Raw genomic sequence first — 14,974 nt, 5'->3', positions numbered from 1 at the left:
CACCACCCTCGACACCATCCTTGCTACCCACTTCCAAAACTCCCTCAGCGCTGGGCACGCTCAAAACATATGGGTGTGGTTCGCTGGGCTCCCCGAGCACCTAGCACACCTGTCTTCGCCCCCGAAAAACCTACTCATCCTCATCCCAGTCATGTGGGCCCTATGCAGCACCTTGAACTGTATGAGGCTAAGCCTCGCACAGGAAGAGGAGGAATTCACTCTTTCCAGAGCATCCGCCCACGTCCCCTCAATCTCCTCACCCAGCACCTCCTCCCATTTACCCTTCAGCTCCTCCTCCGAGGCCTCATCCACCTCCTGCATGACGTCGTACACGTCTGAAATCCTCCCCCTCCAACCCACATCCCCGAGAGCACCCTGTCCCGTACCCCACGTAGGGGCAGCAGAGGGAACCCCTCCACCTGCCGCCTGGCAAATGCCCTAACCTGCATGTACCTAAACATGTTCCCCGGGGGAGCCCAAACTTCCCCTCTAACTCACCCAGGCTCACAAACCGGTCCCTCAACCTCCTAATACCTACCCTGTGCCAGCCCAGAAACTCACCATCGATGCTCCCTGGACCAAACCAATGGTTCCCCCGTATCGGGAACTCCATCGAGCCCCCTACCTCTCCCCATACCGTCTCCATTGCCCCCATATTTTGAGGGTAGCCGCCACCACCGGGCTCGTGGTATACCTCGTTGGAGGGAGCAGCAACGGCGCCGTTACCAGCGCCTCCAGGCTCGTGTCCACACAGGACGCTATCTCCATCCTCTTCCATGCTGCCCCTGCCCCGTCCATTACCCACTTACGCACCATCGCTGCGTTGGCCAATAGTACCCACAGAGGTTGGGCAACGCCAGCCACCCCCATATCCCTGCCCCGCTCCAAAAACACCCTTCTCACCCTCGGAGTCCCATGCGCCCATATAAATCCCGTAATACTCCTGTTGACCCTCCTTAAAAAAGGCCTTCGGGATAAGAATGGGGAGGCACTGGAACAGGAACAAAAACCTCGGGAGCACCGTCATCTTGACGGACTGCACCCTGCCCGTCAGCGACAGCGGCAACATGTCCCATCTTTTAAACTCCTCCTCCATTTGCTCCACGAGCCTAGTGAGGTTAAGTTTGTGAAGGGCCCCCCAGCTCCTAGCCACCTGGACTCCCAGGTACCGAAAGCTCCTCCCTGCCCATTTCAGTGGGAGCCTACCAATCCCCTCCTCTTGATCCCCCGGGTGCACGATGAACAGCTCACTCTTACCCAGGTTGAGCTTGTACTCAGAAAAGCCCCCAAATTCCCTAAGGATCTTCATCACCTCCGGCATTCCCTCCACTGGGTCCGCCACATATAGTAGCAAGTCATCTGCGTATAATGACACTCGGTGCTCCTCCCCACCCCGCACCAGACCCCTCCAATTCCTCGACTCCCTCAACGGGGCTCAATTATAAGTCCCTGAAGACCCCATTAATGTCCACCCCTCTTCGCACCACATTGCCTCCCCTATCCGTCACTCCACCAATCTCCCTGGCTGCGTCGCATTTACGAAGCTGATGCGCCAACATCCTTCTCCCCATATTCGTACACCGCTCCCTGTGCCTTCCTCCACTGAGCTTCCGTCTTTCCGGTGGTCAGCAAGTCGAACTTGGCCTGAAGGTTACGTCGCTCCCTCAACAGTCCCTCCTCCGGAGCCTCCGCGTATCTCCTGTCCACCCTCACCATCTCCCCCACCAACCTCTCCCTCTCTCTTTGCTCTCCCCTCTCCCTATGGGCTCGGATGGAAATCAACTCCCCTCTAATCACCGCCTTCAATGCTTCCCAAACCGTCCCCACCCGGACCTCCCCATTATCATTGGCCTCTAAATACCTCTTGATACACCCCTGACCCCGCCCGCCCACCTTCTCATCCGCCAGCAGTCCCACCTCCAGGCGCCAGAGCGGGCGCTGGTCCCTCTCCTCCCCCAGCTCAAGGTCTCAGCCCCCTGCTCAAGACAATAAAATCGATCCGGGAATAGGCTTTATGCTCGTGGGAAAAAAATGAATACTCCCTTGGCCTCGCGAACCTCCACGGATCCACCCCTCCCATCTGGTCCATAAACCCCTTCAACACCTTAGCCGCCTCGGGCATCCTGCCCGTCCTGGACATGGATTGATCCAATGGGGGATCCAGCACCGTGTTAAAGCCCCCCCCCCCTCCCCAGTATCAAGCCCCCCATCTCTAGATCCGGAATGCGGCCCAACATGCGCCGCATAAAACCCGCATCGTCCCAATTTGGGGCAGAGACATTCACCAGCACCACCCGCTCCCCTGGCAACTTGCCGCTCACCATCACATACCTCCCTCCACTGTCAGCCACCACCTTTAACGCCTCAAACGACACCCTTTTTCCTACCAGAATCGCCACCCCCCGATTTTTTGCATCCAGCACCGAATGAAACACATGGCCTACCCAGCCCTTCCTCAGTCTAACCTGGTCCGCCACCTTTAGGTGCGTCTCCTGGAGCATAGTCACGTCCGCCTTCAGCCCCTTCACTTGCGTAAACACCCAGGCCCGTTTGACCGGCCCATTCAGCCCCCTCACATTCCAAGTTATCAGCCGGATCAGAGGGCTCCCTGCCCGCCCCAGGCCAGCGCCCCTCGCTCGGCCCGTTCCCCACGGCGGCTAACCCCCACCCCGGCCCCCCCTGCATACCCCAGCTCCTTCCTGGCCATTTCAGCAGCAGCATGGTTTCCCCCCCCCCCCCAACCCCTCCCAGCCACGTTACTCCCTCCATAGCACTCCCGTGAGCCAGCTAACTTCTGCTGACCCCGGCAGCTCCCGCCACACCTCCAACCCCTCTCAACGTGGGGCTACTCCTCCTCCCCCAGACCCATCAGCAGACCCTCCTGCTCCCCCTCCCGCGTGGGAAAAAGGCCCGTGCTTCACAGCTCCAACCCTGCCCCCATCCACCCTCAGCGCGGGAAACAGAAGAAAAGCCCGCGCTTTCCCTCTGCCCGACCCCGTCCCTGCAAAAAAAGACAGCACCCCACCTGCCCCAGAAACAACACACAACTAGCTTAAAACAGCATAACACAGAGACCCTTCCCACCAAAAGTTAACACAGTTATTTACAAACCCCCGACCCTCAGTCAGAGTCCAACTTCTCGGCCCGCACAAAGGCCCACGCCTCCTCCGAGGACTCAAAATAAAAGTGCCGGTCCTTGTAGGTGACCCACAGACGTGCCGGCTGTAACATGCCAAACTTCACACTCTTTTTCTGTGGAGCACCGCGTTTATCCTGTTGTACCCGGCCCTCCGCTTGGCCACCTCCGCACTCCGGTCCTGGTCGATCCACACTACCGTGTTCTCCCATTTGCTGCTCCGCTCCTCCTTGGCCCACCTAAGCACGCACTCTCGGTCAACGAACCGGTGGAACCGCACCAGCACCGCCCGTGGCGGCTCATTCGGCTTGGGCCTCCTATTCTGTGGGCCCCCTCCAGCTCCAGGGGCTCTTGGAAGGACCAAGCTCCCATCAGCGAGTTCAACAAAACGACCACATAGGCCCCCAGGTCTGACCCTTCCAGCCCCTCCGTGAGGCCCAGGATCCGCAAATTTTTCCTCCTCGACCGGTTCTCCATCTCCTCGAACCGCTCCTGCCACTTCTTGTGGAGCGCCTCGTGCATCTCCACCTTTACCGTGAGGGCCACGGCCTCATCCTCTCTTTCGGAGGCTTGTTGTCGGAGCTCCCGGATCTCCACCCCCTGGGCTGTCTGCGTCGCCAGCAGCTTGTCCGTATTCGCCTTCAGCGAGTCCAGCAGCTCCACTTTTAGCTCCTGAAAACAGCACTGGAGAGTCTCCTGTACCTGCACTCACTTCCTCCATTCCTCGAGGCCTCTGCCGGCAGCCATCTTGATTCTCTTCCCCCGCTTTTTCTTAGGCGCTGCCACCGCTATTCTGCTGGCCCCGCTCCTGGTCAAGACCATAGACCACTGCGGATCCGCTGCAGACACCTTCCCACGTCGGGAACCGTCGAGCAAGTACTGCTGGGGGCCCTTAAAAGAGCCCAAAAGTCCGTTCCTGGCGGGAGCTGCCGAACGTGCGGCTTAGCTCCGCATAGCCGTAACCGGAAGTCTGCAGATCATATCTTAAAAGTTCCAGTAGACTAACACCATATTCACCGTGCAGGACAGGCCTAGCAGTGTTTTACATGTGATGCGACTGATGGAATTTACCTGGCTTCTTGTATCTACCAAATCTTTTTGCTTCACAGTTGGAAAACCAGGAGTATGATTTGAATTAGACTGGAAAATTACAAAAATGTGAGAAAACCTTTTCTAATTTCCACTGTTTTTTTTCCTCCCCAGAACGTTTTGACCACCACTGTCCTTGGGTTGGAAATTGTGTTGGAAAGAGGAATTACCGTTTCTTTTACCTCTTCACCATATCATTGTCATTCCTCACTGTCTACATCTTCGCTTTTGATATTGTACATGTGGCACTGAGTAAGTAACCAAGGGAAATTAATTACCTAGTAATGTTATCCAGAACATTTACAATAAGATTGTTTTTCGGAAATCGGATTAACTGGTTATTTTAAGCAGAAGGTCCATCTGAACCTTACTCTTCTGATCTCATTGCACAGAAAATTTGTCTGTATGTTGATTTGAACTTTTAAGAATATAATTAAAATTTTCTGCTTTCAGTTTTTTAGTGTCCGGTATGGGGGCTGGAACTTTCCTATTTGGACAGGTTATATACTAAACAAACAATGTGCAGCAGATCATATACTGCATTGATGTAAAATATTTCCACTTTCAACACTGCAAATGTGCAGCCTGAGAGAAATTGCTAATTTATTACCAAAATCCAGACTGCTTTGGGCCTGTGCCCACTAAAACCACCCGTACGTAATTGTTGACTTTCGTGCATTAGAGAAGGGAGACTTTTGTCCCAAGAGTGGACAACTATTTTGCGACCAACCAGTGCTGGTTTTTCATTTCTCTCTCTCCTTCCCAAGCTTCTCCTTTCCCTCTCCATTGACAATTTCATCAGTCAATAATTTTTTTACTCATTATTTAATCTAGATAGTGCAGCAAAACACCTAATTTATATGCGTGTGTCGATTTGTTTTAGCATCCATTCCCCACAGTATTTTTCCCTCCTGGGTGCATGAAAGGTCTGGCCAGGGATGGCATTGGGACAATGCAATCTGTGCAAGTGTACACAGCCCCCAGTGAGCCCAGTCTATTAAAATACAGGGACCCCAAAATTGAACCTTTAGGGCATCTGCAAGATCAAGTCTATGGAATAACATCTTGCAATAATCCTTGTTTCAATTGGTCGAGATGTGACGCGTTAATTTTCATGATGTGGAGATGCAGGCGTTGGACTGGGGTGAGCGCAGTAAGACGTCTTACAACACCAGGTTAAAATCCAACAGGTTTGTTTCAAATCACTGGCTTTCGGAGCACAGATTCTCCCTCGTGTCACCTGAGGAAGGAGTTGTGCTCCGAAAGCTAGTGATTCAAAACAAACCTGTTGGATTTTAACCTGGTGTTGTAAGACTTCTTACTGAGTTAATTTTTAGCCAGCCAAAGGCTACTTTTCCATACCGCGCTCCGCCATCAAAATGGTGAAACAGAGGAAAATATGCCGGTTTTCAAATTTTGAGGCTGGTAGAAATGCTTTATTTTACAGACAGCAAGTGAACATAGAGTAACTGTTGTCACTAAACCTCACATTTTATGCAAAATAGCAAAATGCACACACTGTTCCTTTTGTGGTTGATTGACTTGTTTTTGGCATTTCTCTGGATCTGGATCGTTCTAAGTGTAAAAACCAACAAGTTCAAGCTCCCCGCTCCAGGTTTAGGCTCACATCTCTCGTTATTCACAGCCAAACTAATTCTTCTCTGTCTATCCCTTTTCTCGTGTTCAACATCAGGGACCTGAAATAAAAATAGAAAATACTGGGATGCCAGCATCTGTGGAGCGAGAAACAGTGAGTGTTTCAAGTTGATGACCTTTCACCAGAGCTCATTGACATGAAACCTTAACTCTGTTTCTGTACCATCAGCAGAGTTTGCCAGACAAGCCGATATATTTCTAATTTTTGTTTTGGATTTGCAGCATCTGCAGTACTTCACCTTTGTGTATGTGAGCAGCCTGTCTGTCTAACTTGCTGTTCAGTGATTCACAGGTTTGTCGGTGATTCTGGTACTTCCTCACTTTTGGGATGCTGATGTTATACCGACTCTTGCTATCCTCTGTGAATAGAGGTCATCCTGGCTTATAAACTTGGAATGTATCTGTCGAAGGCAGACTGAGCTGCAGCATTTCCAAAATGTATTTGCTACATGTTTAATGTATGGCTCATTCATAAACAGCATCCTTGTCTCAGCAGCTGAAACCAGTGGCATTTTTTAAACTTGAGAAATCAGTTTTACGAAGAAGTCCATCACTTAAATATAACTCATTTTAAGATCCTGTCCTTGAAGAATATTTCAAAGCTCTCGTCAGTGTCATCTGTAATGTCAACCAATGTGGCACTAGATGAGCGTTTTTCAAACTGCAGGTTGCAACCCACAGGTGAGTCACGGGTAAGTGTCAGGAGGGCTGTTGAGCGATTGGTGGTGGTGTTCCCGATTGCAAGAGAAGAGCCCAGCGGCTGGGACCGACTGAATGCTGGCAGTGAACTGCCTTTAAATACGAACAATGAAGTCGTCCCGCCAGAAGCAGCAGCAAAGAGCAGGTCACAAGCCCGGCACGTACACTGACGTCTCACGCTCTGTACATCTGTGCTTTCAACGTGAAATCACGGAGGACAGATTCCTCCATTTTGTAGCTGCCTGAAAGTAAGCAACAGGACTGCGAAGAGCTGAAGGTGGATAATTTTGTAATAAGGAAGAGAGGGCCAGAGACACAAACAGGCCAGTATCCCGCAACTGAATCTGCTGGAGAAAGCTACTCGGGAGAGCCCACGGCAGGCAAAGCAGTGCCGGTATGAGCTGAATACAGAGCTCCAGGGCTTCTGGTGAACAACCCACTAAGAAGAAAATGAAATCGGGAACAAAGCCGTATAAAAACGATTTCTTGAGGTATGGCTTTGTTGATTGTACCAATGCAAATCAGGATGCAAAGCCCATGTGTGTTAAATGCAGGGAAGTACTGGCAAATGAAAGTTTAAAACCCTCAAAACTTGAAAGACATTTGTGAAGATTAAGCATGGCGGGTTTGAGGGCAATCTCTTAATTGTTTTCAAAGGATGCAGCGAGAACTTAAATCGCCAGCTGAAGTCCTTAGCAGAAATGTAACATTGAATGACAAAGCAAGTGAGATCATGAGGACCAACCAGGCTTACCTGTCGCATTAAAAGTAAAGGAAAATAGTGGGTCACGAAGGTTGGCCGGCATGGGTCTCGAAGGTCGGTTGATTGATAAAAGTGGCTCCCCGGGAAGAAAAGTTTGGAAAACAGTGCACTAGACGCTTCCAGAAACAGCGGTCAATCCATTCTTCATAACTGTTCAGTGAGGAATGTTACGCTGGGCATCTGGGAATCCTCCTGCTTTTCTTAACTGCCAAAGAAAGAATCTTTTAAAAGTACAGCCAGTTCCAGCCGACAGCAGGTACATTAGATGGTATAAGTTACCATTCCAAAACGGGGGAAAATGCAGCCATCCTTAAAAGTTAATTTGCCAGCATGACCCAGTCTGCATCCTCCATCACCAAGAAGGACAAGAACAAAAATGTGGAAATTTATGATTTACAAGTTTCTCTCCTGTAGTCCAGCAATATTGCTGTTCTCTCATCCGCGCATGGTCACGTTCACAAGCAAAAAGGGATTCCACTCCATGAACATGCAGCTGGTGTGTGAGCACGAGATGCGCATGCATGTCTGTGCTGATACCCAGGAAGTGTGCATGATGCCTTCATCCTGGCGCACTCAACGGTTCCTGACACCTTCGATTTCCTCCCGGATGAGGGGTTGGCTCCTGGGCGACAGGGGTTATCCGCTATGGTCATGGATATCTGAAGGCGACAGACCACCGCCCGTCCCCCTTCCCCGCACCTGCTACATCCTCCGTGATTCCTATCTGCCTCACTTAGTGCGGGACCTGGGTCGGCAGTAAAAGCAGGTCTGGTCCATGGAATGGATAATGACCTGTTCTGCGATGAGATCTGGTGACAACGTCCAACTCCAGCCCACAGTAGCACCGTCCACCTGGGTACTACTGCATGTGAGCTGGCCATCCCATCACACGGTCTCACTGAATCCTTGGGGAGAGGTGGGGGACAGTTGGGGTAATGTGGATGGAGCCGGATACAGTGCGGTGAGCGGTGGCTGACCTGGGGGAGGGGTGGGGAGAAGGGGCCTGGCCCTTGCTCCCCTCCAACGGCCGGCCAGTGCCCTATCGCCCCGCCTTCCCAGCGCCGCCTCTGCAGCCAGCCCATCCCTCACACCGTTCTGACAGAGCACCGAGGCAGGTTGAAACTGTGAGCAGGTGTTTGTGAACAGGTGACCATGTATCTACAGGTTTGTACCCTTGCCCTTAATGCTATCCTGTGTGCTGCTCCCTTGTCAACTGGTGTTTAACTTTTTGACCTTAATGGGCCATGACGCTGTGGTGTTCCAGCACCTCCCCTGCGGGGGCCACCTGCAGAGGCCTCATCACCATCTTCTCCCTCGGGGTGCCCGATGGCCCACAGGCTACTCCTTGAGACAGGGGTGCAGCCGGAGTGAGCTTCAGGGGCTCTCCCATCAACTAGCGCTGCCAGTCTTGGAGGCCGGTTCTCGCCTTGACCAGGGTCTCAATGCTCTTAGCCTTGGGGAGTGGGCCACCTGCCTATGGGACTGTGTCATGACCTTCTGTGACTGGCTCAGGTCAGCCAGTGCCTGGGCAATGCCATCGACATAGCCATGACCCGTTGTAACTGGGCCAAGCTTTGGAGCACTGCTGCAATGTCCAAGTGGCCCTGTGGCAGGGTAGATCTGTCCTGTGCCTCAGTCACCGCCTACACAGAAGGCCCAAGGCCTTGGACATCTTGACCCATGGCTGATACCTTTTCCCCCAATGCCTTGATCGATTGATTGATTGATTTGATTGATTGATATTTATTGTCAATGTACCGAAAAGAGTGAAATGTATTTTGATGCGGCCAAGGGAATGTATACAATCCGTACATAGTAGACAAAAGAATAATCGACAGAGTACATTGACGGTGGTGCATCAACAAATAGTGATTGGTTACAGTATGGAACAAGGCCAAACAAGAGCAGCATAGGGCATCGTGAATAGTGTTCTTGCAGGGAACAGATCAGTCCATGGGAGAGTCGTTGAGGAGTCTAGTAGTTGTGCCTCCACCGCGGACACCAGCCGAGCGGTGTTGGCCTGGGTGTCACGCATGGCTAGCACCGCCTCCTGCCCCAGCAGGAGGTTGGGCTCCTCCAACTGCACCTGAAGGTGCTGGATGGTTGCTGAGAATCCCTTGGGACTGCCGTTTCCAGACGCCCGAGACCCGTTTGGATGACAGCTAGTCCCTGGGTCGGGCTGTCTTCTAACAGCCAGCCCACTCGGGGATTCCTTCCTCCAACTGATGTACTGCAACATGTGTATGGTGTGCACCAGATGATGCCCCAGGAACCTCTTCACTAACATGCCAAACCAAGGTGAGTGTCTCTACAATGGTGGAAGCTGTTGTAGACAGCTGTGACGGGAGGTATTTGTTGTTCCCTACCGGTGCTTTGGGCTGGTGCTTGGGGGCTTGCGTCACTGTCCGTTACTGCCTCCTCACTGACCGTTTCTGAGATTGGGGATGGGGCCACAAGAAGAACCCATCTCATTGACAAGTGATCCTGCAAGAAACAAGACATGACACATGGTTGGGGTGATGGTGTGAGGGAGATGGCTTGGTGGGGTGCTGGAGTTGGGTGGTGTGGGGGAGTCGGGGTTGGGGTGTGGGGGTTGTGGTCGCCCTCTGTGAATTAGTGGAGTTCCAGGTGTGTGGGATGGGGGTTGGTGCCAGGGGCACGGTGCTGGTTACTCACTCTGATTGCATGAGGAGGTCGTGCAGCTTCTTCTGGCACTGCTGGCCAGTCCTGGTGGTGGGACAAATTGTGTTCACGACCTCTGCCACCTGCGTCCAGGCCTGGTGCACGGCTGCGGGTGGCAGCCTCCTTCCTACAGTAGGGATTAGGGTGCCCTGCGTCGTCCGGCAAGGTCTCAAGCCGCAAGGTGCCGCTCTTCGGGCTGCCACCTTGTTGGCTGGAATGAGTTTCTGATGTGGAGTGGAGTGCTTATGTGACTGCAGTTTGTCAGCCTCTCGTGTGCCAATCTACATCCTGGCGAATCGGATACCGTTTTCATTGAAATTGCTCTAGTTGCATGTGGCGCCGGTGCTAACCCATCAACTGATTCTGAATTGCATGGGACTGGCACCTATTCATTGGTCACAGAACGCCACCGATTCAGTCCCGGCGTCAGCACTTGGGGAGTGATTCTCGCTTGCCGACGCCGAAATCGTTCGGCAGTCGGGCGGAGAATCCCTTTTGACGCCGAAATTGGGCGAGGCGCCTGTTTTCGGATGCTCCGCCTCCTCCAAAACGGCATCATCGGTGAGCACGCCATTGGGACGGCCTCACAACGTTACCTGAAGACTCTCCCCCGATGCTCCGCTCCTGATGGGCCGAGTTCCCGAAGCTGCGGTTCACTTGTGCTCTCAGTTACCGTCAACCTCGCGTGGCGTCTGCAGTCTGTGTCCAGTGTTGCCACAGTTGGGGTAGTGGTGGTGGGGGGGAGGCGGTTGGGGGTAGCCCCGCCGCTGCCCGAGGGGGCTTCGGCAACGGCTGGCGCGAGTGATGGGGGCTGGTCCAGGGTAGGGAGGGAGGTTACAGAGAGGCACTATCTGGTCGGCTGGGTCCGCGCGTGTGCGACGCCATGTTGTACGACACAACCACTGCAGATCGTCACCGTGCGCATGCGCGACATGGAGCTGGCAATTCTCTGGCTGTTTCTGTCAGAATGACGGGGGTTTTACGTGGCGTGGCTGCTAGCCCCCCACCGGGTGAAGCATCGGTGTGTGGGCGCCGCCAACTTTTTCTTCATAAGACTAGACACATTCTCCAGGCATAGCCTCAAAATCAGAGAATCCAGCCCTTAGTCTCTGAAACGGAGAATCCAGCCCATAATGTCATTCAAATCCCTTGAATAAAAAAAACTTAAATTATTTTCATTTGTGTGGTGCTGTTTTGAAATATCTCTTAAATTATGTGCCGATTTGTGCAGCAAGCCTAAAGAAATTGTAGGATTCTTGATTTTGCATCTCAGCTTGCCCATGCCTCATAGTTGATTTCTGATGTTTTGGCTGGATCTTCTAGACTCAGCTTGGATCAGGTGGTGATCTGCCGTCCAGTCAGCAGATGCCAGTTCTTAGATTGTGGGTGTTGCCAGGTTATTTCATATTTTCCTTTTCATAGAATTTACAGTGCAAAAGGAGGCCATTCGGCCCATCGAGTCTGCACCAGCTCTTGGAAAGAGCACCCTTCCCAACCGCACACCTCCACCCTATCCCCATAACCCAGTAACCCCATCCAACACCAAGGGCAATTTTGGATACTAAGGGCAATTTAGCATCGCCAATGCACCTAACCTGCACATCTTTGGACTGCGGGAGGAAACCGGAGCAACCGGAGAAAACCCACGCACACGGGGAGAACGTGCAGACTCCGCACAGACAGTGACCCAAGCCGGGCATCCAACCTGGGACCCTGGAGCTGTGAAGCAATTGTGCTAATCGCTATGCTACCGTGCTGCCAGTGTGGGGAACTTGGATTTGGTTATAGCAAGGTCATGTTTGACACTCAAAGGAGGAGTTCATTTTGAGTTTTTCTTTCCAATTGCATGTTGACTGAGGCTACCTCCCCATATGATGTGGTCATGCCTAACCCTGGTTTTGAAATTGCCCATAAGGTTAATTTTGTTGTCCAGGAATTGATCACAGGAAATGGTCTTGAGCATCACAGAAACTTTACTTTACGTGGCTACTGTTGGTCATTGTGGAGACATATGCATTTATGAATATTGAGTGCCTCCCGTGTTATTGCAGGATAGGCACATGCTCAGAGGCATGCCTGCAAGCATCAACCATTTCTCCAGATTGTCTCCCCAAAGCAACAGAGACCGTTATCGTTGAGTCAGCAGATGACTCTGCCCTAGTCGCCTACAACAAAGACGCACAGACCAAGGGAAACATTTTTGAGTGTTGTCAAAAACTCTGGTCCTGAAATTAATGTCTCTGAGACCAAGGATGTGTTTGGCTTTCACCAGACACATGATGAAGCACCAAACATATTGATTACACCAGGCTCAAGGTTGTGGAAAAATTCTCATACCGTGGCAGTGTTCCCTCTACAGTGGTGCCGCTGTTGAAGAATATATCCGTGCATGCATCCAAAAAGCAAGTTGTCTACCGCTGACTGCATGATTGCGATTGGAAGCAGCTTGGCATTAGACTTCAGACTAAATGCAAACTCTGCCAGGCTGTCATCCTTACCACCCTGTTATATGTTGCGGAATCCTGGGTCTGCTACAGGGATCCTAACTTAATATCCTAGTTCCATTCTTAAGTATGACTTTATGTATAAACTGTTGTTCTTTTGGGCATTTCTCATCGGGATGCCCGGGGTGGGGGTGGGGAGAAGAAATACTGTCCATTCCTAAATGAAGTAACTTTAGTATTTCCAAATTCTAAATGTAGATAATGTAACACTCACTAATGATGGTGTGGAGCTTGTTCACTCCTCAGCCAACTAGTTTTGGGGTGATGTGAATCATAGAATTTACAGTGCGGAAGGAGGCCATTCGGCCCATCGAGTCTGCAACGGCTCTTGGAAAGAGCACCCTACCCAAGGTCCACACCTCCACCCTGTCCCCATAACCCAGTAACCCCACCCAACACTAAGGGCAATTTAGCATAGCCAATCCACCTAACCACATCTTTAGACTGTGGGAGGAAACCGGAGCACACGGAGGAAACCCACGCATACACCGGGAGAACGTGCAGACTCCGCACAGACAGTGACCCAAGCCGGGAATAGAACCTGGGATCCTGGAGCTGTGAAGCAATTGTGCTAACCACAATGCTACCGTGCTGCCAATGATCCCCCTCTCTCGTGGCAGAAGATGATATGGTGCTGAAGCAGCAGGAGCCATTCATGGTGGTGGACAGTGGGGATGGCTCACTGGATAGAGTTGAAGCCCCCACATGCTTATATTGTTGCACTGACCCAAACAGCATAGAAGATCTATTTTGACTTGAAGGGTCGTTTTGGAATCGAAACGTTAACTCAGCCCAGCTTTTCATTTTGGATCTCCGGCATCCACAGTGTTTTGCTTTTTTTGTTATGGATGTCAGACATTGCTGCCCAATTTGCTCCATAATAATGGTGAGCATTAAAACGCCACCATTGTTGCCAAATGGGCCAATATTATTTGTACATAACTATTTTAATACCTCTGTATAAACAGGGATGAATATTAATGCGTGAAAGTTACAGATCTTTTTAAAAATGATATTTTCTCCAATTTTCCTTTGAGATGATTCCGTTTGCTGTTTGTCATATAAAGCAGTCTTCATTGAAACAATTTTTACTTTAGATTTTGCAGCTAATACAGATTTCATAATAATGCAAGTCATTACTGAATTGGTCATTTAGACATTAGACATTAGCCATTAATTTTTTGCGGGGCAATGTAAACCATAAAACCATTCTTGTATTCACGCATGTTAATCTGAAAATGAGAAATTTCCTCTTATCATCAAAGTTCAGTCAAAAGGTACAAATATGATCATTATTAAAGGAATTGCATAAAAATGCTCACTGCAATACAATTTGCACCAGAAGATTAAAACAACCACCGTTCCTTACCCATCAATGATAATCTGGTGCCTGTGACTTTGGGGCAATTGAAACCTTATTTCCAAGCTTAAGGCTGTGCCATCTTTCTGCTGTGGCTGACTTTCTCAGAACTTAATTGTGTTACTGTTTGGATTCTGAAAATGGTGCCATATTTTGCTGCTACTCCCACAATACGTCTGTTTTCAGAATCCAGAAAGTTGCCATTTAAATCCTTGCACATTCAGATGTCAGAAATTTGCATACCTGTGATATAAATCTGTCAATATGAATTGTCCATCCTGTAGGCCTACTTTATTTTAACTGAACTTCACCTCCCCTAATTCACTTCTGTCTCTTGTAATGTAGAAGTATTTGTTTTTCTGACTCTGGCAGTCTGTTTAAAATGTTTTCGTTTTCTAAACAGGATCAGTGGACAATGGGTTTTTAAACACCCTGAAGGACACCCCAGGAACATATCCTTTTGAGAAGGAGTTAAAATTATGCTTGTTTGAAATTCTGAACGTGTTTTGTCTTCTCGGAGTTTGAAGGGTCTAAGAACTCCATGGTCCATGCCACACACTTCCCACCGTGGAAGTGTGTGGCAGTAGGATGAGAGGTATTAGCTGGGGAGAATATAATTGGATTTGAAGGTGATAACTCTATGAAGTCTAGGCAGCTCAGGGTTGAAGGGCATGATGTTTTAGTATATCTTAGTATTTACTCAAATCATACTTTAAATTGACCAAGTGAGATGAGTGATGAATGGCTTAACAGTTCCAAATGTTGAAATTATTAGGTGGTTGTTCTGTTGCTCAATGGAAGCTTCCCATCAAACATTTCACAACTTATTCTTGGAATTTGCTGATAAATAGTCGCCCTTCTTTCCATTGCTAATCCTTTTCATTAATTCGTTAGCTTCTACATGAAGTCATTAAATTTAAACTATATTTTCATCGTCCTTGTTGAGTTTATTTTCACAATCCACCATAGCCAACATGCTCTTCATGCCTTCATAATTCCCCATCTTCAGATTTAAGACCCTAGTTTCAGAATGAATTATATTATGTTTAAACTTAATGCAAAATCCTACATGGTCGCGATTTCTA

The 14,974-nt window shown here is 50.1% G+C and overlaps 1 protein-coding gene across 1 annotated transcript in view; it reads left to right on the top strand.

The window, feature by feature from the left end:
- The window catches only part of zdhhc9 (zinc finger DHHC-type palmitoyltransferase 9), a 133,230-nt gene that overhangs the window by 96,367 nt on the left and 21,889 nt on the right, over positions 1 to 14,974 (top strand). The window contains exons 4-5 of the mRNA XM_038774561.1: positions 4,340 to 4,477; positions 14,293 to 14,341. Coding sequence (XP_038630489.1) covers positions 4,340 to 4,477; positions 14,293 to 14,341 — 187 coding nt within the window. The remainder of the gene's footprint in view (positions 1 to 4,339; positions 4,478 to 14,292; positions 14,342 to 14,974) is intronic.

Source organism: Scyliorhinus canicula, chromosome 17 (assembly GCF_902713615.1).
Source record: "Scyliorhinus canicula chromosome 17, sScyCan1.1, whole genome shotgun sequence".
NCBI lineage: Eukaryota > Metazoa > Chordata > Chondrichthyes > Carcharhiniformes > Scyliorhinidae > Scyliorhinus > Scyliorhinus canicula.
This window is presented reverse-complemented; position numbering and strand designations above follow the sequence as displayed.